Source organism: Magnolia sinica, chromosome 10 (genome assembly GCF_029962835.1).
Source record: "Magnolia sinica isolate HGM2019 chromosome 10, MsV1, whole genome shotgun sequence".
Lineage (NCBI taxonomy): Eukaryota > Viridiplantae > Streptophyta > Magnoliopsida > Magnoliales > Magnoliaceae > Magnolia > Magnolia sinica.
This window is the reverse complement of record NC_080582.1, coordinates 44,004,745-44,029,313: the sequence shown is the minus strand read 5'-3', so window position 1 is coordinate 44,029,313 and position 24,569 is coordinate 44,004,745. Positions and strand designations below refer to the sequence as shown.

Here is a 24,569-nt window from a genome sequence, read left to right as displayed (position 1 = left end):
TTGCCACCATTTTCATACTAACAAGATCACTCCCAAAGAGTTTCTCAGTTCCCTACCAAATCCAGTACCTAGATAGACCTTTTGGAATTTTTGTTTTAATAGAGCCCCACTGTTTTTTTGGAAAGATCACAGTGATTTTATTAAACAAAGGAAGGCAGGAAATCCACACAACAAGCTCCAAAATGAATATATATATATATATATATATATATATATATATATATATATATATATATATATAAACACTACACTACAATGCAGAAAGGGCTTTGTAATCAAGGCCCTAGCTATGACATCAGATCTTGCTCTCTTGAGTACCTCATTGGAAAGCATGTGCTGGTTCCTGAAACATCTACCATTCCACTACACCCGTATCAACCACTTAATAATAGAAATTTTAATACATATTATAACATTGACTGAAGCTGCAACATATTTGATAATCATATTGTCTCTATCTTCTCACCCAAATTACAACATATGGCCAAGTTCCCAAGGGTTCTTCCTCTTTTCTTGCACGATCCACCACCCAATCTTCATCTTTTCCTCTTCTTCTTCTTTTAATTTATTTTTTCTCTATCCAATCTTCAAGATGCTTAGCAATGGATCTACGAAAAACCCAGTGGAGACTAAAAGGCTGAAGGAAGAGATGATTTTCTTTCCTTCATTGCATGTATGTTGCATTGGATAAAGATATGCTCACCAAACTCCTCTGCTTCTTTGCATATTTAGTATCCTCTGCTGTGTGTCTTCAAGTCATTCAATGAATGCTCTTTTTTTTTGGCCCTTGCCATCAACAAAAACGCCTCACCTTGGCGATGAACCTTTTCCCCCATGTGGCAAACAAAGTGGAAAGACATTTGCAAGATCAATAAATCCATTATAGGAGGATTTGGAAGAGACGGGCATCATTAGCATTCCACTGGTCCACCCTACAACTGCTTTTACTTGGATACATACACCTCTTCTACAATTCCTCTATACAACTCTGGTTCCTAGTCTTGCCAAATGTCCTTCACCAAGTGCCTAAGAGCCCTCCCAAAAACACATGACGTGACATTCACTAACCAATACATTTTCAACCCTGCCACCCTGTCTCCCCATTTTGTTATAAGGCTTTCCATGCCCCCACAGACTTTTCACCTCTTGATTCCAACCAATACGTTTTCCGTGCTTGGCAAGTTATTTGTGATCACATGCTCTAGAATTTGATTCTTCATAAAATTCCCCTTTTGGGTAACACACTAGTATCCTGTTGGGCATGATCATGCTGGCATGTGAGTGGAGTTCATTATACAAGTATCAGTCAGTTCCCTGCTATAGTCACAGCAAACTAATTCAGCATGTCCTTTCCATTTCTTGCCCAATGCTACTACATGTGCATGCTTCACTGCTGACTTGGGCCATGTGTTTGTTACCAGATACAGGGGGAAACCATATGTGTGCACTCTGTGCTCAGCAGGTCTGGCAGCTGCCCCTCCATGACCCTCCTTTGCTTGCTTCCCCTATGGGGTGTGCAGGAGTTGGTTGTTGGGGACTTAGAACTGAGACCGACCATGTTCCCACTGCATTGTTGTAAATATGAGTCCAGAGCACAGGAAAAGAGGAAGGTTAATGTAGGCGGGCATTCAATTACAGATCTCTTGCTGATCTACCATTTAAGCCCCAAATTCTGGGAGAGGCAATGATGATGATAATGATGATTATGGTTGATTACTGACAAATAAAGCCTAAAACAAAAGCATATAGCATGCAAGATATTTACATTCAACTGTATAATTCTAGAAAAGAGAACGTCAATAGCTCAAGGATGATGTTATCCAACCTTGGCAAGAGACTTTGCAGGACAATATGACATGGTTATTCAGCAGCTTACAGGCCTCGCATATATCAGTGGTAAGGACACTTATCACTCATCTTCTCATATGGATTGATGGTGTAATATTGTGACAAATCCATGTGATAATTATATAGAAGAGAACTTCAATAGCTTACGGAATATGTTAAACAACCTCGTGGATAATGTCTAAGAGACTATGAAGGACCCAATACCATAAATAATACCAGCAAGTTATTCAGCAACTTACAGGCCTCTCATATGTTGGTGGTAAAGAAGGGCACTTCTCATTCATGTTCGCATATGGCTCGATGGTGTTGTAATGTGGCAACTCCATGCGATACTCACCTAGTATCTGGCAGAATGGAAGCTTCCCATCCTCATCATTACACCACTTTGGTAAACGAGTTCTGTTATTTTCAAATATCTTGAGCATATACGCATCACGAATCTGTAAGCAGATCAGTTTATCAGGAATGCCTAGAAAAATCTTCTCCGGATCACATGAGCATAAGCATAATGGTGACAAGAATTAAGGATCCAAGCAAGAGAAAAAATAAGTAACAGTTTCAAATTACCGTAGGATCAGGTTTCAGTACTTACAGTGAACTCAGTAACCTGAATGGAGCTTGAAATGGGGCCAAAAATTCCGGCCTCTTTATACATTTCCAGGATGAAGGCAACGCAAGTGGTTGATTTCCCATCACTATACACCCATTCATCTTGTTCTGGTATGGTAAGCAATTGATCAAAGGTCATCCCACGGATTTCAGTCTCAGCAAGAATCCCATACAAGTCTAAATCCTGCAACACACACAAGAATATGATCCATCCCTCTGAGGGTACAAAAGGTATCTATTAGTAATTCAGGTATAGTAACATAATAAAATAACTCTACACTAGATATGTGTTCATATCCATATAACTAGTAAAATGACTTTAAGAACTAGCCATAAAGGTGCTTCTTTATGCACTCCCTTCGAATGTTAGCTCTACACAAGGCATTTTGTTGATTTGTATGATTTTGGTCACAAGCATGGTGTGCCGTAAAGGCCGTTACGTAAAGGTAACGGTGGCAGCCATTACATAAAGGCCATAACAGCCCTGTAATTGTCTGTTATGGAGAATATACAAGTTTTCCATACTTTTTAATCAACATTAAGGGGCAGATACAGGTTTTTTCAGGATTTTTTTTTTTCAATAAAAAAAGAGACTGTAACGGCCATTACGGGGGCCGTAACAGCTGTTACAACCCGTATCGTAAAGGTTACTGTTACAGAACACCTTGGTCACAGGAGTACACATCTAACTACCCAAAATCACCGTGTAAAACTTGCATCACAACATTAAGGGGGCGTTTGGATCATAAGTAACTTAAGATAAGCTACTTATGCCTCACGTAACTTATCTTGGTTTCCACTTATTAAGCTGAAGTGATTAACTTTAAGTTAAAAAAGTCACTTATAATTGATCTTAAACCAAACTTACTAATCTCGAATAAGTTACTTATCTACTGCTGTAAGTAGGAAAAGTAACTAATTTGGAGGTATCCAAACGGGCCCTAAGAGAAAGATGAACAACCCTATAGAGACAGAAAAACATTGATACTGTGGAAGCAACCTTACAAAGACAGAAAAACATTGATAGTCTGGCAGAATCACTTGCGGGCACACAAACATTGTGCATATGGCATTCATGTTCCTAATCCAAATTGTTCAAATTGTGGGCGTCACTGTAAATGGATAATAACACAAAATACAGTGAATGGATTACCTTAACTGTATGATTGGTGGCTATCGAATGGATGTGAAAAAAGTCATTTTTTCAAAGGCAGTATTTTATTTATCTGACAAAACGAAATACAGAGAATTTACAAGGCTGACCAGAAAACTGGAAAGGAAAAGCCAAGATCTCGGATCTTTTGCAAAGGTGCGGTGTAGAAATAAATGGTCCACTGTTTCCTCATGTTTCATACACATTATGCCCACGTTTGTGAGCGGTAAATCTCTTCGATGTAGATTATTGACTGTTAACACCTTATTGTTCCCAACTAACCAGGCCAAGACTGCGAACTTGGGAGGAGCCCCATAGTGACAAACATGGGCAGTGTAGTGAGGCAAGCTTTCCGAGAGAGCGCTGCTAAATAATTTATATAGGGATTTTGCAAAGCATCAACCAGACTCTCTTTAAACAAATCATGGCATTATTGAACCCAACCACTGGCTTTGCCTGCTGAAGTATGATTAAGAGATCGGCAAAATCTTATCATCTTCGTCCAAGAGGTTTCTACGACATGACGAGACCCAGATTATTTCATCTCCTACTATAGAAAGGCATTGTGCAACGGAATATCTTCTAATGTAGAGATTCGTGCCAACCTTGGAAAAGCTTCCCGCAATGATTTATCACCCAATCAAATGTCCTTCCAAACACGAATCATTCCGCCATTTCCCAATGAGAAAGCCACCCCCTCCAAGAATTTGCCTTTTAGTCAAGCTACAAATTTCCACTAGTATGAGGCTCTATATAGCGATGAAGCCCAAGTCTACCATCCCCCTACCTGCAGCCTGCATTTTCTCCCAATGAAATCTTTCCAAAAAGTAGCTCCCTCCAATCTGAACTTTCATAGCCATTTTCCAAGAAGAGCGTCATTTTTCATTTCTAAGGACCTTAGGCAAACGCCTCCTTCGTCCCGAGGTTTGCATAGGTCTCCCCATTTCATCAAATGGATGCTCCTTGCCATAGGAAATCCTTTCTAAGCCTTTCCAATTAATCTAACAGCAATTTCAGGCAACAAAAGAGGTACATAAAATAAACTGGCAGATTGGACATCGCCGTGTTGATTAACGCCAGTCTTCCTCCCATGGAGAGGGGTCTACTTTCCCAACTTGAGAGCTTCCTTTTGACTCTATTACTTTATCCCACAAATGTTTTGCTAGCCTACCCATGCTTGATCGTCTCCTAGTCTGAAAGACCCACCTGAGGAGCTCGCTTTTGCCTATGTTCACCTTTTAGCACAAGAAGGCTTCAAAACAGGTGATATTTTTTCTCATATTATCATTTTTTCTTCAGCTGCATCATGTCATACGCATATTGAAGATGTGATATTTGGAATTCCGATCTATCTACCTTGAAACCCTCAAGTGATCCTACCGAAATACCTTTTTCCACCATCTTGCCCAAGGCCTCAAGTCAACCACGACCACAAACAAGTAGGGGGAGAATCGCCTTGTCGAAAGCCCCTCAATGCCGAAAGTAACCTTTTTGGGAGCCGTTTACCAAGGTTGAGAACTTTCGCGATTGCATACACAGTAATCCATCTTCTCCATTTCTAACCGCATCCCAATCGCCCCAACATGTAATCTAAAAATTCCCAATCCACACGATCAAAAGCCTTTTTTTTTTTTTTTTTTATGTCAAGCTTGCAAATCACCCCCTTTTTCCATGCAAGTATTCATGAGCAACTAAAGTAATGTCCACCATGGTATTCTGTAATAATAATGGTGGCTGTAATAACCACCACCATTACCATTATGATAACGGTTGTAATGGCCATTACAACTTCTTCTTTACTTCTTTTCTTTTTCTTTTTGAAAACAAAAAATAAAAATAAATCCCATATCAGCCATGTAACGGATTGTTATGGGGCTGTTACGCCCATTATGGGACCGTAACAGGGCATTACAGGGCCGTTATGGGCTGTCTTTCTGAAACAACCGTTACAGCCCCATAACTTGTAACGATGGCTACTGTAACCTTTATGTAACAAGCCATTACGTAACCGTTTTTTGCTTGATGTCCACTATTTACCTTCCTTCTGTGAATGCCCCTTGAGACTTGGATATCACTTTTGAAAGCACCACTCAGAATCTCGAGGCTGGGATTTTCATCAAAATTTTGTAGGAACCTCCAAGGAGGCTAATCAGTTAGTAGTATTTTAAACCTTCAATGCCTTCCTTCTTTGGGATGAGAGCAATGAAAGTTACACCCAACTTTGTAAGTAGATGGTCTCCTTCAACAAATTGATTTACAAAGTTCATTATGCCCTCTTTCACTTCCTCCAAAAATTTTGAAAGAATGCAATGGGAAAACCATTCAGACTGGGGTCTTTATCACTATCTAGCTCCTTTTACTACCAATTTTACCTCTTCCTCCAACATTGGCTTTTCCAATCCATCTGCCTCTTCTTGTGAAATTTTGTTGAAATGCAAATTGTCAAGTCACAGCCAACTACACTCTTCCCTAAAAAGAAGATTCCTATAAAAAGTGACTATGGCATCACACACTTTAGCTTTCTCCTCGATTCTCTCTCCACCTCCACCAACAAGCTTTGAATCTTGTTTGCACAAGCTCGGGCGCTAGCTATCGCATGGAAGAATTGTGCTTCTAAACCCATCCTTTAGCCACGTCGCTCTGGAATGCTGCTTCCATTTGATTTCTTCTTCTCGCAACCAGCGTTTGTAGTATCAGTATCATTACATGTATCACTGGCAGGAAATGGAAACATGTATCAATGTCGCTAACGTTATCACCGATATCCGGAAATGTATCACTGACCAAGGGAGACATTGGGGAAACAAGAGGAAAATGGCAGATTTCTCAATAAAACTTTAGGAGATGCTAAAAATTAGAATACACATATTTGCATATTTATGAATCAAATAATTGTAAAAAGACACACATAATAAGTTTCCTGTTAATGGAAGCATAAAAGCATATAACCTAACTCAAGGAAACATTGAGGAAACATGGGAAAATTGGTGGAATTTTTCAAAGATACTTCAGGAGTACTGCATGGTTCCTTTCTAACTGGTGCATGTTGTCAGTTGTGCGCGGTTTGTAAGTGGTCTGATGAGATGTTTACAAGAAAGAACAACAGCACAGTTTATGCCAAACTAGGGGATCCAATGGTAAACAGTCGTAAATGGCAAATTTCTGACCATTTGGAAGGGATGTTCTCGCAGATGTTGTTCTTTGGTGGAGGATGAAACCCCATAAAATGTACATGTAACCGTCTCATTGTATGCAACGCACCTTTCAATCCAAACAGTTTGTTGCAATCCATCATATCAGTATGTTGTAAAAGCTATAGTAAATCGAACTTTCCCATTCAGTATCCAAACAGTTGAAATAACGACAGATATTTAGCACTGCAGACCACAATAAATTTTTTGTCCAAATGCGTGGGGGTTACTATCGTCCATCCAAACAAATGGATCCAGCCACCAGGGCTGTTCGCTGCAATTATGTACGATATACAAACAGGTGATTTTGACGGTCAAATGCATTGGAACTCAGGGGACAGGTATTGTAATTTGTAATTTTAGTAATTTTACATTACATTACCGATGTAATCATAGGGCCTGTTTGTTTTACCATTTACCACAGTAAGTAGTAGTAAAATGTAATAATTACAATTTCCCTTGAAATACATGTGTTTTAGATGAAGTTTAACTACAAGATGTGTGTGTTTGGTTGCCTCTGCAGCCTCCGCAAAATACGACTGATGTGACAAATCCCCCATTTGCATGCCTTGTGAATTCTTGTATAAAATGCCCACGAAAAGTATGGTGCTCCACCGGTCAGAACAGTGTTGCTCTTCTTACTTCCCAGCAGTCAGCCAGAGAGCATCCTCTCTAACAACCAAATGTGTTACCTCTGCCCCGGATCGGTGACCTGGATCTAGCCAAAGCTCTTGTGGTACCTCACTGCCCGAGAAGCAAGGGAAAATCACCAGCCAAAGATGATTTTGATAGTCAAATGCATTGGAACTCAAGTAACAGGTATTGTAATTTGTAATCATAGTGCTTTAACATTACATTACCGATGTAATCATGGGGCCTGTTTGTTTTACCATTTACCACATTAAGTTATAGTAAATATGTAATAATTACAATATCCATTGAAATACATGTGTTTTTGATGAGCATCCTCTCGAACCATCTTTGAAATCTTACCGTATTTACATGGGGAAGAGACGCCTTACACTGACACACAGTCAGTGTAAGTTGGCAGGAATTGACTGGGCATTTCCTCTATTGGGCCAAACAATGGTAGAAAGTCATAATTTTGATATTACCAGAATTTACCATTGTATTTGGTAAAACAAACAGGCCCTTAGGGTATTGTGTAATAATGGGAATCCATAGATGGGGTGATAGTGTGGCTTTAGTAGGTCCTACATGTGTGATTTGGTTCATAAGAGACTAATGGGTTCAGCCTTACAAAATTCTAGAAGTTTCTCAAGTTGTTTAATCCAAGTTGATTTCTAAGTTAACTAGCAAGTTTAACTTGGGATAGGAATATTTAGTTAAAGTTTCTTTAGTTAGGATATGGCCAGTTTTTAGAATGATCCAGATCTTTAGAATGACTGCAATTTTTGCTTAGATTCAAGTCCATTCTGTTATGGTTTATCCCTCTTTCAATTTTCCCAAAATGGTCCACTCTGTTTCGATTCGTCAAATCCCACTTAAATCTCGTGTTTGATCATCAGAATAGGCCTAGATCTAGTCTAAAATGAGTGTCCAAGCTTCCTCTATGGTTGAAATGAAGAAAGAAGTGAGGAAAAAATTGAATACAAGACATTTCAAATATGAGGCTTTTATGTAACAAACTGGTAAACCCCGTATCATGATTTATTTTATATATATATATTGGGGGGCGTGAACATGCCATATACAAATGCTACATCCAAATCATAACCAATATTAAAAAACTCTTTATAACCCCCTCCCATGACTGTTAAATTGAATACGAGTAACCAGATCATTTCTAGTGCCATGCAGGATTTCCACCAATCCGCTACAAGATTGTCCATTACTCAAAACTCTTTTCACATAGAGACCAAACAATTCTACTTCACATTCTTCGAGCAACACTCTCCATACTTTTCGCGCTGTTCCTTAAAGTTTGGTTATTGCTCTGCTTCCACAAAGACTGAAGAATAGCTAGCAATGAAAAATCCCATAAATGCGACAACTATGAGAATCAAATCAATTCTCTGAGTTTTGAACAGGCCCACAAGATTGGACAACAACATCCGTCTCACGGCAAAGAGATTGCAGGCCTTCATCCACACTAGCTAGTGAATTGTCAATGGATGAACAAATGATCCACAATTTATGGATCCCAAGAGCACAGCCACTATTGATTAAATTTTGTCCAATCTGACGATGGTCTATCATCAGAAATTTATCCAAACCCACCACCCAAGTGAATGTTGAGATTCTTGGAAGACGCAATATAGATCAAATTCTTGTAGTTGGGGCTTCCGTTGTACCCCTTCAAAAGAGCAGAGGAAGTTCCATTGATAGCAACCCATTTGGTATCATTGCCCATAATTAGCCATATTCACTCTCATTGGCAAAGGTGTTAAAGTTTGCTTCTAGAAAGATGCGATGAGAGTACGCAGACCATGTCATTCCAGCCTTATTGTTCATATCCGTGACTAAAGAGGAAAAGGTCAAGGACTATGAAATTCCTAGGGATTCTATCTTGTGGAATTTCTAGCTTGGAAAAATCTTTTGAACATGAAATGAGTCTTTTTGAGAGACATACAAGTAAATTATGTTGGCTTAACGTTTGTCCGTAGACCAAGAATAGGAAAATCTGAAAGTTTACAACGAAAGGCAGTTTCCCTATGAAGTTTATGTTTCAGATCCTTACCTCCTATGAAAGGAAGTTCCCTGCCATGTGACAGAGTTTGGAAGGAGTCAATCACAACATGGGTGCAAGGTCTTGTGCTTAGCTTTGGTCAACAAGATTCTTTCATTTGGTAGTCTAAACAAGCGTAATGGCTTTCCCTGATATGAGTTTGATGTGCTGATGAGAGGAAGAAAGTGCACACCATCTATTCCTTCATTGTGAGATGGCTAGTAGGGTTTGGGAGCATTTATTTATCTATTTGGTCTATTAGGGGCCATGTGGTTTGATAAGTCCCCTGGACATGAATTATTCAAGGAATTTTTGTTCTGAAGGAAAGGAATTGAGTAACTTTTTAGAGCAAAATGGTTTCAGTCAAGTTAATCAAGAAGAGAATCTCTTATATGATCATCAACTGGGCTCTATAAATCTGAATTTAAGGGTTGCTCTCACTAGAATTCTGCTTGGTCTGGAGAGAGATGATTCCAATGGGAAGGACTTCTAGCTAGGGTAGGAGGTGTTAGCTCCTGTGCTTGAGAGTCGGTGCCCTTTCATTGCTTCCCAAGTTTTTCTTCGTTGAAATTAGTGTTTCTACTTTTGAATGGGCCTGTAGCCTCTCTTTGATGGAGAGACATGAAGTTTACTTGCTATCAGCTTGTAGTTGATTTGTATTGTTGGCATTATGATAATATCCCCGATATTATCCATATCTCCAACTCCGTGATACCGATAACATAGGTTGCAATACTGATAACACTAGTAGTATGAAAAATTCCTAGTATCAACAATATATCGCTAAGTATCGCTGATGCATTGATATCGCCAATATTTTCAACTGTGTAAATTCCCGGTGTCGCTTGCATCGCCGATGTATCGATATCGCTAGTGTACTGCCAATATTTTCAACATGAAAATCCCAAGTGTCGCTTGTATCACCAGTGTATCAGTAATATTTTGATAATATCACCAATGTATCGATAGTTTGGTCTGAAGATTCCTTTCAGACCAAACCATCCATAATCCAGCAAGCAAGCATAGATACCATATCTTCTTCCCTATGTTTCCTCTGCCCTCACCATGCAATGCCATACCATGCCAACAAGTGGGCTTCGATGGAGCCCAACAAAACCCATTGAACACCAAACAATATAAAGAAGCATTCCCAAATCTTACTTGCATATAGGCAATGGATAAAGAAATGATTAACCGATTCTTCATCTTGATAACATAGAAGACATACATTCGGCATATTCCTCTTGCACAACACAAGTTGTCTACTGTGAGCACTTTATTTCTACCCACTAACCAAGCAAACGCAACTACCTTTGGTGGAGCACCATATTTCCACACATGGGCTATGTGATAAACCTCATTGGAGTTTGATTCAAAATTATTTAAATGGTGTAGCGATTTAACCGAAAACTTGCCAGACTTGTCTTCGAACCACCTTAAGAAGTCCTTTTCCGCAATTGAAGGGCGAACTTTATACTCAATTTTTCAAGTAAGACCATCAGCTCCTCAAACTCCATTTCATTAAGATTTCTCCTACAAGGGGGAGCCCAAATAACTTCGTCTCCTTGTAAGGAGATGCATCTAGCCACCTTCAAATTGTCATCTGATGAGATCCCTGCTAAAAGGGGAAAAACCTCCCTCAACTTTTGATCTCCTAATCAAACATACTCCCAAAATCCAATCCCCTCACCATTTCCTAAAGGAAAAAAAAAAAAAAAAATCCCTTCCCAAACTTATGTTTCCCCGCATTTCTGGAAATCGGTGATTTTATTAGCAATATCGATATTATTTCCATATACCCGACCAGTGAAACTAGTAGCGATACCAATACTTCGAACACTAATTGTAGTAGCTCCATTGATTCTCTAATAAAATTTTACTGCAAAACAAAGGGGGGGAGGGGGGAAGAATTCTGCATACGGCTGCCTTCAAATCAACTAAAACTCAATTGCATTAAGGGGAAGTGATAGTGGGAAGTTGAATCACCAAATTTTCAAAAGTGAGTAGTTCAGGAGGAATTCTGCATACGGCTGCCTTCAAATCAACTAAAACTCAATTGCATTAAGGGGAAATGATAGTGGGAAGTTGAATCACCAATTTTTCAAAAGCGAGTAGTTCAAAGTGTCTAGGAACCATCCATACCTTAGTTGTACACTATGAAGAAAAAGAAGTTTAGCGGTAAGCAAGCAAGCAATGATAAAATACATATAATTTGTTGACCTCACTCTTAAGGTGAAATATAACCACGTCAATTGGACACCATTAATATGTGAATCCTCCTCAAATAAGTCATAGTTGTCATAGGTGTGGTTTGGCAAAAGATCTCCATTCTTTAAATTCAGTTGATAAAGTTGTGAAATGAATTTGACAAATAAACCATTCAAATGTTTGGAATGCCTTGTTTGTGTAATAGTTCAACACAAATAATGAAATATTATCCTACAGTTTTTTTTTTCTCCTATATTTTATGAATGACTAGAACTTCATAAAACTAAGAAATAAGCAATTATCAAAGTAGGGAAAATTGGTTCCCCATACATAGAGAAGATAGTGCAAACTCTTTTCGATTCCACTCGAATGAATTCTATGTTTTTGTTCAAGATGAGAAATAATCAACGTCATTGTCATCATAGCCCAATCCCATCTATTTGGGGTTAGCTTTACCAATCATGTTTCCCCAATTAAAAATAGGAATTGACATAAATGCTTGGTCAAAGTCCACCAACCAGCATCCACGATCCACCTGACATCATCATCATCTAAACCGTATCCTAACTAATTGGGGTAGGAGTCATAGGACCCACCTGACATAAACCCCATAAATCCTTCCTTGCCTATGCTAGGGACACAATACTTTCGGTATCGATGTATGTATCGCACCCTTGGGATACAAAATATATCGGTTATCACATGGGAAATATCAGATGTATTGCACAATGTTTCGCTGTTTTGGGGAAACATTGGGAAATTGGTCGAATTTTTCAATGAAACTTCAGGGAATGTTTAAAAACATCATTATACACAGAGAAATTAAAATATTACAAAAAATAAGTGCTCATAATAAGTTTCATTGGTATAGGGTCCTAAATTATGCGTTGTCTAATAGAATGATACAACTATATTCAAAATTAATTAATATAAAAACGTAATCAATTAATTATTTTTAAAAATTGCACACATGAAGTACAAGCAATTGAAATTAAATTGTCCATATTATGTCCAGTAACCCCAAAATTAGGTTTACTTTTGATGATGAGATTGGTGAACATTTTTCGGACACTTACGAATGAAAAATATCCAATAGTCCTGTTTCAATAAACGAGTGTCCATGAATCAAAGGTCATGATCGTCAAACAATCCGATCTTGGGGCCATGACTTAGCAACATTAGTTCCACAATTTAATTGGTTTAATTTGAATTAATATATGACAAGTATACAATTTCTGAGTGCATGCATATAAGTGTTGTAAGACCCGTACCCCGATTAATCGACCATATGCTTCAATTTCGGCGTTGGCACGTCCCGGATGGACCAGGTTGGCAAGTTTTGACCGCAACCTTATTTTAGCACCACAACAACTAGAGACTTATAACCCAGAGACCGCGCGAGCGCTGCAATTCCAACGCCATGCAGCACGCCCTGTTGGGATACTTAGTGTAAGAGATGACTACGTGCAAGCAAATCGAGGCGGGTCGTGCTACGTACACATGGCAGGGGGCCCATGTAGGGAATCTAGCATGGAATCTCTAAAAGTAACATTCCTAAAACCCTAAACTACCCCTCACCCTCACCCATACCCTCCACATCTACCTTAGGCCAAAAGACCAAACTATCCCAACAAAACCCCCCTACTCACCCTAAACTACCAAGACTACCCCTCTCTCTCTCTCTCTCTCTCTCTCTCTCTCTCTCTCTCAGAATATGCTCAACCCATTCCCCTCTCCCTTCAAAAGCATGGGAACCCATGATAGCCCATGGTAAGCCACACCCCTCTCCTTCACCCTCTCCCCATTCTACCCCTCCATCTTTTCCTAATTCCCTCTCTATCCTAAAATTTCTACCACAAAGCCCCAAACCTCTCTCATTTCCACCATTTTTTCCTAGCAAGAGACAGTGAGAAGAAAAGAGATTAGAGAAAAAGAAGGTGAGATTAGAGAGATTAGAGGGAGAGATCCAGAGAAAGAGAGAAAGATTAGTAAAGAAAGAGAGATTTGGGAGGTTATTTGAAAGAAAGGAGAGAGATTAAGAGAGGTTAGAGCTTGAGGGAAGGTTAGATGAGTTTAGGGGAGGAGCATCATCATCTGAGCCGTTCAATCGACGATGCAGCCCAATCTGACCGTCCATTGTCACCGTGACTGCAAGGGAGGAGGTAGTCTCCCATTTTTCTTGTTTTCCTTTCTTTTTGTGGGCTCACAAGGGTGGGATCCAACTTTTTATGTGATTGATGTGGTTAGATTCGTATGGTGGACCCCATAGTGGCGAGTAGGGGTGCACATTGAACCGGTAGAACCGTGGAACCGGACCGGAACTGACCAAATGGTCCAATTTGGTCCGATTCTAGAGTGCACCGATTCCGGTTCCGATTCCAAAAATCAAAGAACCGATTACATCGGTTCGGTTCTCGATTTGGGGGTACGTAGAACCCAATCGAACCGTGAACCGATCCATAGAACCAAACCATGGATCCAAACTACGGAACCGAACCTGGAACCGAACCTATATTTAAAAAAAAAAAAAAAAAGGAACCTAATACCCTAAGTCCTTAACCCCTATTCATGCTAACCCAACCCTGCTGCGGCTGCCCTCTCTCTCTCTCTCTCTCTCTCTCTCTCTCTCTCTCTCGCCATTCAATTGGGCTCGATTATAAAAAGCCCAGAACCGTGGAACCGATCAAGAATCGAACCAGTTTTAACGATCCGGTTCCGGTTCCAGTTCGGTTCTAGGGTGCTAACGGTCCGGTTTCGAAAATCCTAGAACTCTTAAGAACGGTTCGGTTCCAGTTTCACCCCAGAACCAGACCGAACTGACCCGTGTGCACCACTAGTGGCGGGGGCCCACCCGATGGCCGAATCCCATCTCCATTTCTTCTCTCTCCCTCTCTTCTTCCTTTCTTTCCCTTTTATGTTGGACTGTAGTAGGGCCCACAAGTGGGCCATGCTATCACACCATGTTATTTAATTGCCATTCAACTTGTTCATGAGATCACATGGATCTAAGGAAAACACCGGATTTGTTTGATCCAAAGCTTTTTGGACCCACCTCCAGATGGCCAAACTGTGGGTGGATTGGATCATCCACATACGAACCCCACCAGGCTGAAATAAAAAACAAAACAAAAAAAAAAAAGGACAAAGAAGTCTAGATGCTGGACGTTCTCAGCATCAAAGATGTTGGAACTGTCCAGCATCCAGACATCACCCAAAGGACGTGGTAAGTGGGGTCCCCACTCATGGGACCCACCATAATGTATATGTTTCATCCATGTCGTTCATCCAATTTGCCAACTCATTTCAGGCCATAGAACCCGATCTAGATCTCTAGTGGACCACGCCATAGAAAACAGTGGTGACAATGACACCCACTATTAAAACTTTCTTAAGCCCACTACCCCACTGTGATGTTTCTATGCATCAAAACCTGCCCAAATCAAGGCTCATTGAGCCCCTCATGAGCTGGCCAATTCGATGGATAGATTGGATTATTCAAGTGTGACCCACCTAGATGGGAAAAAATGTGTCAGGACGCTGCGAACAACGGACACTATTGCCCAGTGTCCGTGAGAGGCAGACGCCCTTTTTGGGCGAGAAATGGGGGCCCACTTGTGGGATCCACCTTGATGTTTTTGTATCATCCACACCGTCCATCCTTACCAGAACATGTTAGGCCCAAGGCCCAAATATCAGGCAGATCCGAACCTTGGGTGGGTTGTACCATAGGGAACAGTTGGGGCTAGGAACCCCCCAGAGTCTAGACGCTGCCAGTTGTCGCGTGGGGAGTGGGGTCCCCACTTGTGAGGCCCACCATGTTGTATGCATTTAATCCATGACATCTATCCAATTTTCCAAATCATTTTAGGCCCGAGGCCCGAAAATCAGCTAGATCCAGATCTTGGGTGGGCCACACCGCAAGAAACAATGGCGACAGGGGCATCCACCATTGAAGCTTTCCAGGGGCCCACCTTGGTGTGTTTCTGCACCCACCCACATGTGTGAAGGTCACACAGACCTGGGTGAAGAGAAAATACAAATATTAGCTCAATCCAAAGCTTTGAGGGGGGGCGCAGTGGTCCACACTGACCAACAGCGTGCCTTGGCATGTTGCCCAAGCTGAGTTCCACTCGTGGGACCCACCAAGTTGTATATGTAAAATTCACACCACCCATCCATTCTACAAGATCATTTCAAGGTTGGGGGGAACAGTTGGGGCTAGGAAACCCCAGAGTCCAGACGTTGCCAGTTGCAATATGGGGAATGGGGCCCCCCCTCATGAGGAGTGGGTCCCCACTTGTGGGGCCCACCATGTTGTATGTGTTTAATCCATGCCGTCTATCCAATTTTCCAAATCATTTTAGGGCCAGGGCCCGAAAATTAGCTAGATTCAGATCTTAGGTGGGCCACACCACAGGAAACAATGGAGATAGAGGCGTCCACCATTGAAGCTTTCCAAGAGCCCACCTTGGTGTGTTTTTGCACCCACCCACGTGTGAAGGTCACACAAACCTGGGTGAAGAGAAAATACAAATATCAGCTCAATCCAAACCTTTGAGGGGCCCACAGTGGTCCACACTGACCAACAACGTGCCTTAGCACGCTTCCCAAGCTGGGTAATGCAGGGGCATTTTCACACCGGGCTCAAGTGGGGGTGGCCTGTGAGATGCAGGGGCACACTCGAGGTGAGTGGTCCACGGAACCCATGGATTTGGGGCCCATGTGAGGCGGAACACATGGATTTGGGGCCCACAAGGAGGGTTCGGTCCAGGACCTAACCCAGGGATTTGGGGCCCATAAGGAAGGTTTGGTCGAGGACCAAATCCATGGATTTGGGGCCTGGGCTATTAGATAAATGAATTAATTCGCCATACTTTATCAGTTCGAGCTTTTAGAGCAAGTGGTTAATTGTCACGTATCACTAAGTTCCACTCATGGGACCCACCCTGCTGTATATGTAAGACCACACTGCCCATCCTTTCTACCAGATCATTTTAAGACTAGGGCCCAAATAAAATGAGGTCAATCCAAATCTCAGGTGGACCACACTACATGGAACAGTGGGGACAATAATGTCCATTGTTGCAAGCTTCCTAACGCCCACCATTTTGTTTATTTTCCATGCAACCAATAGTCAAGCTTTCAGATCTGGCTGCATGGAAAACACAAGTATCACTTTGATTCAAAACTTGTGGAACACAGGGGCATCCACAATATGTTTTATGCCCCAACTTGGCAGCAAGACCCACCGTGGTGTATCTGTCATATTCACACCATTCAGTTGTTCTTCCATATCATTTTTGGTCATGAGCCCAAAAATGTGGCCGATTTGACCCTCAAGTTGGCCAAACCAAAGGAAGAGGTGGGTATTGAGTGCCTATCACTGAAACCTCCTTGAGCCATTGTAATATCTATTTTTCCAACCAACCTAGGGATGTGGGACCCATTGTCCCACCTTCATGTATTTGTGGTATCCATACTAGCCAGCTACCTTGGCAGCCCATGGATAGTGTGGGGCCCGGTTTGGGGTGGGGTCCACCAAGAAAACAATAGTGATTAAATGCTTACCATTTAAAACTTCCAAGGGCTTACTGAAATGTTTATTTGTTATCCCACCTTGGTGTTTATGTTCTCCCTAGGCCGTCCCAAGTGAGACCTGCCTTTAGGTATATATTTTACCCATGGCATACACTTGATTGTTGGATCATTTTCATGTATGGGCTGCACGAGCTGCCGGTTCTAGTCTAACGTGGGCCACGCCACATAGACCTCTACACTGCTAGTAGGGCCTGTCATTCAGGTCCCACTCTGCATTTGCTGGGACAATTATCACATGATATGTTTGATAATATGCTAGTGTACTTAGCCTAATAGGACACGCTGATGACCTGCTTAAGAGTAATGGATACCATACCCATTCATATGCCATAAGCATCATATGTATGCCTGGTGTGGATGACGATTGATCATTACATACCCCTTTCGACTTGAGATGCTTAGGGGACCCCATGTGAGATAGGGTCGCCCCACATGATCGCACGGTATGCATAGGTTTGGTGCATGACTTGGATAGTATGTGTAAGTGCTATTATATTAAGCACACATAGATTGTCAAATTTCGTAAGACAAAAGCGCTTCAAGGTAGAAACACAAGCATGAAATCACAACTACTCTACATGCCTGAAGATCAGCTCAAGATCGGCTTATGATCAAGTCCAGATTGGCACATCTTCTCAAAGAAATCATCGCCCATATTCAAGACAAAGTCGAGTCAAAGTTCAAGACAAGGTGACTCAAGTATTTGCTAAAACAAAGGTAGTATAACCCTAGAAAGGCCTTAGGAATAGGTGCTTTCAAAAATTCCCCATCATGGTTTTTTATTAGTGTTTTTGGTATGGAATTCGGCCAACCTAACTTCTGGTTTGGCCAACCCAACTTCAAGCTCGAGCAAAGCAACAACTTCCGTTAAAAATTCGGCTAGCCTAAGTTCTGGTTTGGCTATCCTAAGCTTGAAATTCAGCTAGCTCGAGAAAGTTCAGGTGAAATTCCAGTAACACAAATCTTTGAATTTTGCGGGAATTCGGCCAGTCGAATTGTGATGTTCGGCCAGTTGAATTTGACCTCGGGCCAGCTGAATTTTGGATAAATCTTATCCCACGCAATTCGAGTGTCGTTGGAACAAATCTAGTGAACTCCGGCCAGCCGAAGTTGCAACCTCTTTGCCTATAAATTGAGGCTTTCTTTCATTCTAAATAATAACGGAAATTAATATAATTCTTCTGCAAGAGAGAAGCTCAAGTCCTCGACAAAGCTATCAGTGTTGTATTTATCAAATTTATTTTATAGTTTATTCAATTCCCTTATCTTTAAATCGTTTTAATCTTATTCTAAGAGGGTAAACTATACTCTACTTTGAGATCTAAGAGAATTGAATCAAGTAGCATTTGAGTTTTCCATTTTTAAAATCTATAAAACCCTAGACTCTTTCTATCTAATTGAACACTGCGACATCTACGTTCAAGAAAGAAGTTTTTCTACTACAAGCTTTTGCTACGTCTTCTACATTTGAAGATAAGTACATTTACTGTGTTCTTATTTAGGTTTTTTTAAGATAGCCTGTGAAAATCTCGGTGAGGTTTTGCCTGAGATAACCTCTGAAAATCTCAGTGGGTGTTTCTATTTGTGAAAGCCCGTGAAAATCACAAAAGGGATTTTATTGTGGTGAGCCCATCAAAATAACAAAAAACTGTATCAGGTTGTTAAGGTAAACCTGTGAAAACCTTATTATAGTGAAAGCCAAAATTACAAAGGTAGTAATTTTGGGAGTGGAGTAGGTGTGGTTGTTTAAAGCACCAAACCACTATAACTCCTTATGCCATGTGGTGAATGCTTTATTCTTTTTGGTGATTGGATGTTATTTATTATTTCATTCTTATGGTGAATGTTGTAATATTTGTATATTCTTTTGCTAGTTTGAAAGATTGATTTTAAAGACATTCGTGAAATAAGGTTGTCCTGCCTAATATTTCGGTGAAGGTTGTCTACGAATTATTTGGAATCAAGGTTTCAATATTCAAACGATTAAGATTTTTGTAATATTTACATATTCCGCATTTATTTCAATTATTTGGCATTGTCTTATTCACACTTGACTCATGCATTTCGCATTATGTATGCCACGATCACCTTCACACTTGTGGCCACCACAATCATACCGTAGCTGGCAAGATTGGGCACCGGAAATATGTTCTAGCACTTGGGCACTATGACCTTGGGTGAAAGTCCATAAACCTTGTAGTACCAGTAAGATGCTCCAACGTCGAGACCGAGTGGATAACATGAGCACCTAAGTGTCAAATATCAGTAGGCCGCCTCCCACTGTGTCAAGGTCGGTTGAAAAGGGGTGTCACCTTATCCGCCTGAGTGTATAGGGCTATAAGGTAGGTCGAGTCTGACCAACTCATGAAATTAGTCCACTATCGGCGAGCCGGGTGGGCATTGGCATACCACTAGCGAGGCAGATAGTGAGGTCTTTGCCACTCATGTGGTCATGCGCACGATGGGCGGCAACCAGTGTTGGAGTGTACTGGACCCGGTGACATTTCCAGTTATGAACTGTTCTGATATGTGAACTGGTTGAGGATTGGCATGATTGCATTGCATCTTTAACACATGACACTCAGCCACGTAGGCCTTACATTGCATAGGTTGAGGATTGGCATGATTGCATTGCATCTTTAACACATGACACTCGGCCACGTAGGCCTTGCATTGCATAGCCTTGGTATGATTAACAACATTCATTGACTTGGCAGCTTAGCCCTTCATCATTTCCCGCTGACTCTGATATCTGTATTCTTGTCATATGTATTGCACACGCACACACGCACTCTACTAAGCTTCGTATGAAGCTTATGTGTGTTTGTTTACGCTGCAAGTGATGTTAGGGCATCTCAGCAGCATTAAGCCTAGAGCACGAGCCGGATCTTTCAGATTTTGGTTACATTTTGTATTTTCCTTTCCGCCTCTATACTGAAAGACTATATATAGTAGATATGTGATAATGTTTTGTGACTTTGGTACACTTATGAGTATGCACCTTTATTAAAAAAAATTTAAAAAAAAAAAAAAAAAAACAAAGCAAAAAAAAATCACCCTAAAAATCCTCCTTGTGGGATCCCAGGACCGGAACCTAACGTTATGGGAGCTAGGAGCCGAGAATGGGGTACTACAGAGGCTGTCAAGACCGAATTCGGCGGCCGGGAATTTAGTGAGACTAGTTCCCGAGTTCGGGCCGTGAAAAGTGTTGTAACTTGTAAGTGCATCATGTGCATTGTATGCATGTCCAATTTGTGCACGCCTTTAAATAGAGAATAGGGATCCCAGTGGCTCAGGTGGGCCCCACCTTGATGTTTATGTGAGATCCGCCCCAAACAATAGATGTGTCATCCCATGTTAGGCCTAGGGCTAAAAAATCAGCCCCAACTGTGATTTAGGTGGACCATACGATTGGAAACAATGTATAGGCAATGCTCCCCGTTCAAACTATTTTCCTTGTTGTGGCCCATGTGAATCATGGATGAAGCCTAATTTTTGGGCCCCATTTCTAAATTTCATCATGGCATCTACTGGTTATAGATTTTATATAATCATCACAGCGGGCCCTGTAAAAGTCAAGGGTGAACGTCTCTTTACCAACTGTTTCCTTTGGTGTGGCCCACCTAACATACAAGTCAACTTGATTTTTTGTCCCTAGACTTTACGTTGGATTGCACAGTGGTCGGAGTGGATCTCACATATTGCATCATGGTGGGCCGCAAAGAATGAAGGGTGAGTGTCCTTAATTTGAGCTAATATATTAAAAAATAAAGAATTCTTATAAAGTCGCTGATTTCTTATGCGTCCCACCTTGATATGTATGTGAGATCCACTCCGATCATTATGTGTAATCCCACCTTAGGTCCAGGGACAAAATCAGGTTGATTTGTAAGTCAGGTGAGCCACTCCAAAGGAAACGGTTGTTAAAGAGAAGTTCGCCCGTGATTTTTATAGGGCCCACTGTGATGATTAGATAAAATTTGAAAGGTGAGCTTTGCATGTACACTATTTCCAATTGTGTGGACCACCTAAAGCACAGATGGGGCTGATTTTTGGGCCCAAGACCTAACATGGCATGATGCACCTGGTGAACGAGTTGGATTTCACATAAAAATCACGGTGGAGCCCACATGAGTAGCCAACCCCATGCATCCCCTAACATGGGGTGACGCGCCGACCCTTTATTTCATTGCCTTATTTCGAAAAGACTCCTATAGTCCGAGAGAGAGAGAGAGAGAGAGAGAGAGAGAGAGAGAGAGAGAGTAAGGCAGAGGAAAGAGGAGAAGAGGGGAAAGAATCGTGACACATTATGCGGCTTTTTTTCCTCTTCATTCTCGTCTCTAAAAGTCGTTTTTTTTGGGTTATTTCCCACAGCATCACACAATATCAATCGATATCATCAATACATTGTAAAATATATAAAGCAGTTGTGATATTTCGCATGATATTGTGATGTCATCGATATCTTGAGATATTTCCCACGATACGAGACTTTTTTTATAATACCTTTGTATAAGGTATAGGCCAGATGCAATACCAATATTATCAGCCGATAATGTCAATACTGCAAACATTGACTAGGGACCAGCTAGAACTTTGTACCAAACAAAGTTACACTGCCTCAATCTTTTCTTTTCTTTTTTTTCTTTTTTCCTTCTTGAAGATTCATTACCTCAATCTTTATTGAAATAAAATCAGAAACAAAAACCAGCTAACAAGCAAAGTGAATGATGGAGAAAAACTCACCTGAAGGAGACTTGGAACACCAGTTTCTACAACAATGGGTGACAAATCTCGAATCCTCACAAGCACAAAACTAACACAATTTCCGAAAGCCCAATAAAATTGAATTCATCCCCTTATAAATAACGAGTTTACCTTCTTTTTTTCTTTTTTTTTTTTAAAATGCAATGCAAGTAAAAGACCTAAAATACAGCTACTGCATAATTTTCGAAACTAACGTAATGCCTCGCTATAAACAAGAAGAAGGGCGAGTGTCCTTAATTTGAGCTAATATATTAAAATAAAATAAAAAATCTTATCAAGTCATTGATTTCTTGTGGGCCCCACCTTGATATGTATGTGAGATCCACTCTGATCATTATGTGTAATCCCACCTTAGGTCCAAGGACAAAATCAGGTTGACTTGTAAGTCAAGTGGGCCACTCCAAAGGAAACAGTTCTTAAAGAGAAGTTCACCCATGATTTTTATAGGGCCCACTGTGATGATTAGATCAAATTTGAAAGGTGAGCTTTGCATGTACACTATTTCCAACCGTGTGGTCCACCTAAAGCATAGATGGGGCTGATTTTGTGATGCACCTGGTGAACGAGTTGAATTTCACATAAAAATCACGGTGGAGCCCACATGAGTAGCCAACCCCATGCATCGCCTAACATGGGGTGACACACCGACCCTTTATTTCATTGCCTTATTTCGAAAAGACTCCTATAGTCCGAGAGAGAGAGAGAGAGAGAGAGAGAGAGAGAGAGAGAGAGAGAGAGAGAGAGAGAGAGTAGGGCAGAGGAAAGAGGAGGAAGAATCATGACACAGTATGCGGCTTTTTTTCTTCTTCATTCTCCTCTCTAAAAATCAATTTTTTTGGGTCATTTCCCACGGCATCGCACGATATCAATTGTTATCATCAATACATTGTAAAATATATAAAGCGGTTGTGATATTTCTCACGATATCATGATGTCATCGATATCTTGTAGTACTTCCCACGATACAAGATTTTTTTTTATAGTACCTTTGTATAAGATATAGGCCAGATGCAATACCAATATTATCAGCTGATAATGTCAATACTGCAAACATTGGCTAGGGACCAGCTAGAACTTGCTACCAAACAAAGTTACACTGCCTAAATCTTTTCTTTCTTTTTTCCTTTTCTTTTTCTTTTTTTCTTTTCTTTTTCTTTTTTTCCTACTCGAAGATTCACTACCTCAATCTTTATTGAAATAAAATCAGAAACAAAAACCAGCAAACAAGCAAAGTGAATGATGGAGAAAAACTCACCTGAAGGAGACTTGGAACACCAGTTTCTACAACAATGGGTGACAAATCTTAAATCCTCACAAGCACAAAACTAACACAATTTCCAAAAGCCCAATAACATTGAATTCATCCCCTTACAAATAAGGGTTTTACCTTATTAAAAAAAAAAAAAAAATGCAATACAATGCAAGTAAAAGACCTAAAATACAGCTACTGCATAATTTTCGAAACCAACGTAATGCCTCGCAATAAACAAGAAGAATTCCACATTAGAATTTTGGCATTATATAAATCCACTATAAAATGAAATCCTCCTAGTGACAAAGATAGTGAATGTCTTTCACCAGATTCAAGAATTCTTACATTTGTCACAAGGAAACTCAATCTTTTTCAGAAAGTTGACCTTCATAGTAATATACATACCTCAGTCCCAAGCCGCTTGTTTAGGGCTTCATTCCACATGTTAGCAGCGTAGGATGGCTGTATTCTGGTCCACATAGACATGAAAGATATGACCTGAAACCCAAAAATACAATAAAAATAGATTAAACATAAATAAGCAAGCACCTTAATGCATTCAAATAGAAAAGGATATTGAAGGAACAGCAGAAACTGAGACATGATTATGCATGAGTGCAATGGCGCATAGCCACCTCATGCATTCTGAGAAACTAAGTGCAATGACAGCATTAGGGTACAGTTGGCCCTAGCCGGCCCTAGTCCCCTAAGCCCTAGCCCTAGCCCTCGGGCTGAAATATCAATGTAAAATGTATCAAATAGAAGTTAGAAAATGTGTATGAGTGTACATTTGGTGTCCGTTGTGAGCTAATCTTATACTTTATAACATCCTCACCATTGATGCTGTACATTTTATGTATCTTCTTTCCCCTATTGTTAGTAGATGCGTTATTTATTTGTTATGCCAACATTTTTACTCATTTCAATCATGACGATGACGAGGATGAGGATGACAACAACAATGCTGACATGAGGATGACAACTTTAGAACAGTATTCGGCTGTGATGATCAACGTTCCCATAGTCCCCCATAAATATTGTTGATGAAGTTGTTTGCCAACGATAATGGGGAAATTCCCTTTTGCATGCATCCTACAACTGCAATAGTATTCACATGGATTAAAGTCATTAAACAGTTGTTAAGATATCTCAACATATATCTGGGTGGTTCTGATGAAAAAAAAAAAGGAAAGAAATACAAGAGATCTACACCTTATTTTTTTATTGTAAGGAGCTCAGTGTGGGTTGGAAGTT

General features: G+C 40.5%; 1 protein-coding gene across 1 annotated transcript in view; it reads right to left on the bottom strand.

Annotated features, from left to right (window-relative positions):
* Positions 1-1,746: 1,746 nt before the first annotated feature.
* LOC131258337 (uncharacterized) overlaps positions 1,747-24,569 on the bottom strand; it is a 97,271-nt gene continuing 74,448 nt past the window's right edge. Inside the window, exons 5-7 of the mRNA XM_058259589.1 lie at positions 23,721-23,813; positions 2,441-2,641; positions 1,747-2,288 (exon numbers count right to left, since the gene is read on the bottom strand). Of these exons, the coding sequence (XP_058115572.1) occupies positions 2,076-2,288; positions 2,441-2,641; positions 23,721-23,813 (507 nt within the window). The 3' untranslated portion in view covers positions 1,747-2,075. The remainder of the gene's footprint in view (positions 2,289-2,440; positions 2,642-23,720; positions 23,814-24,569) is intronic.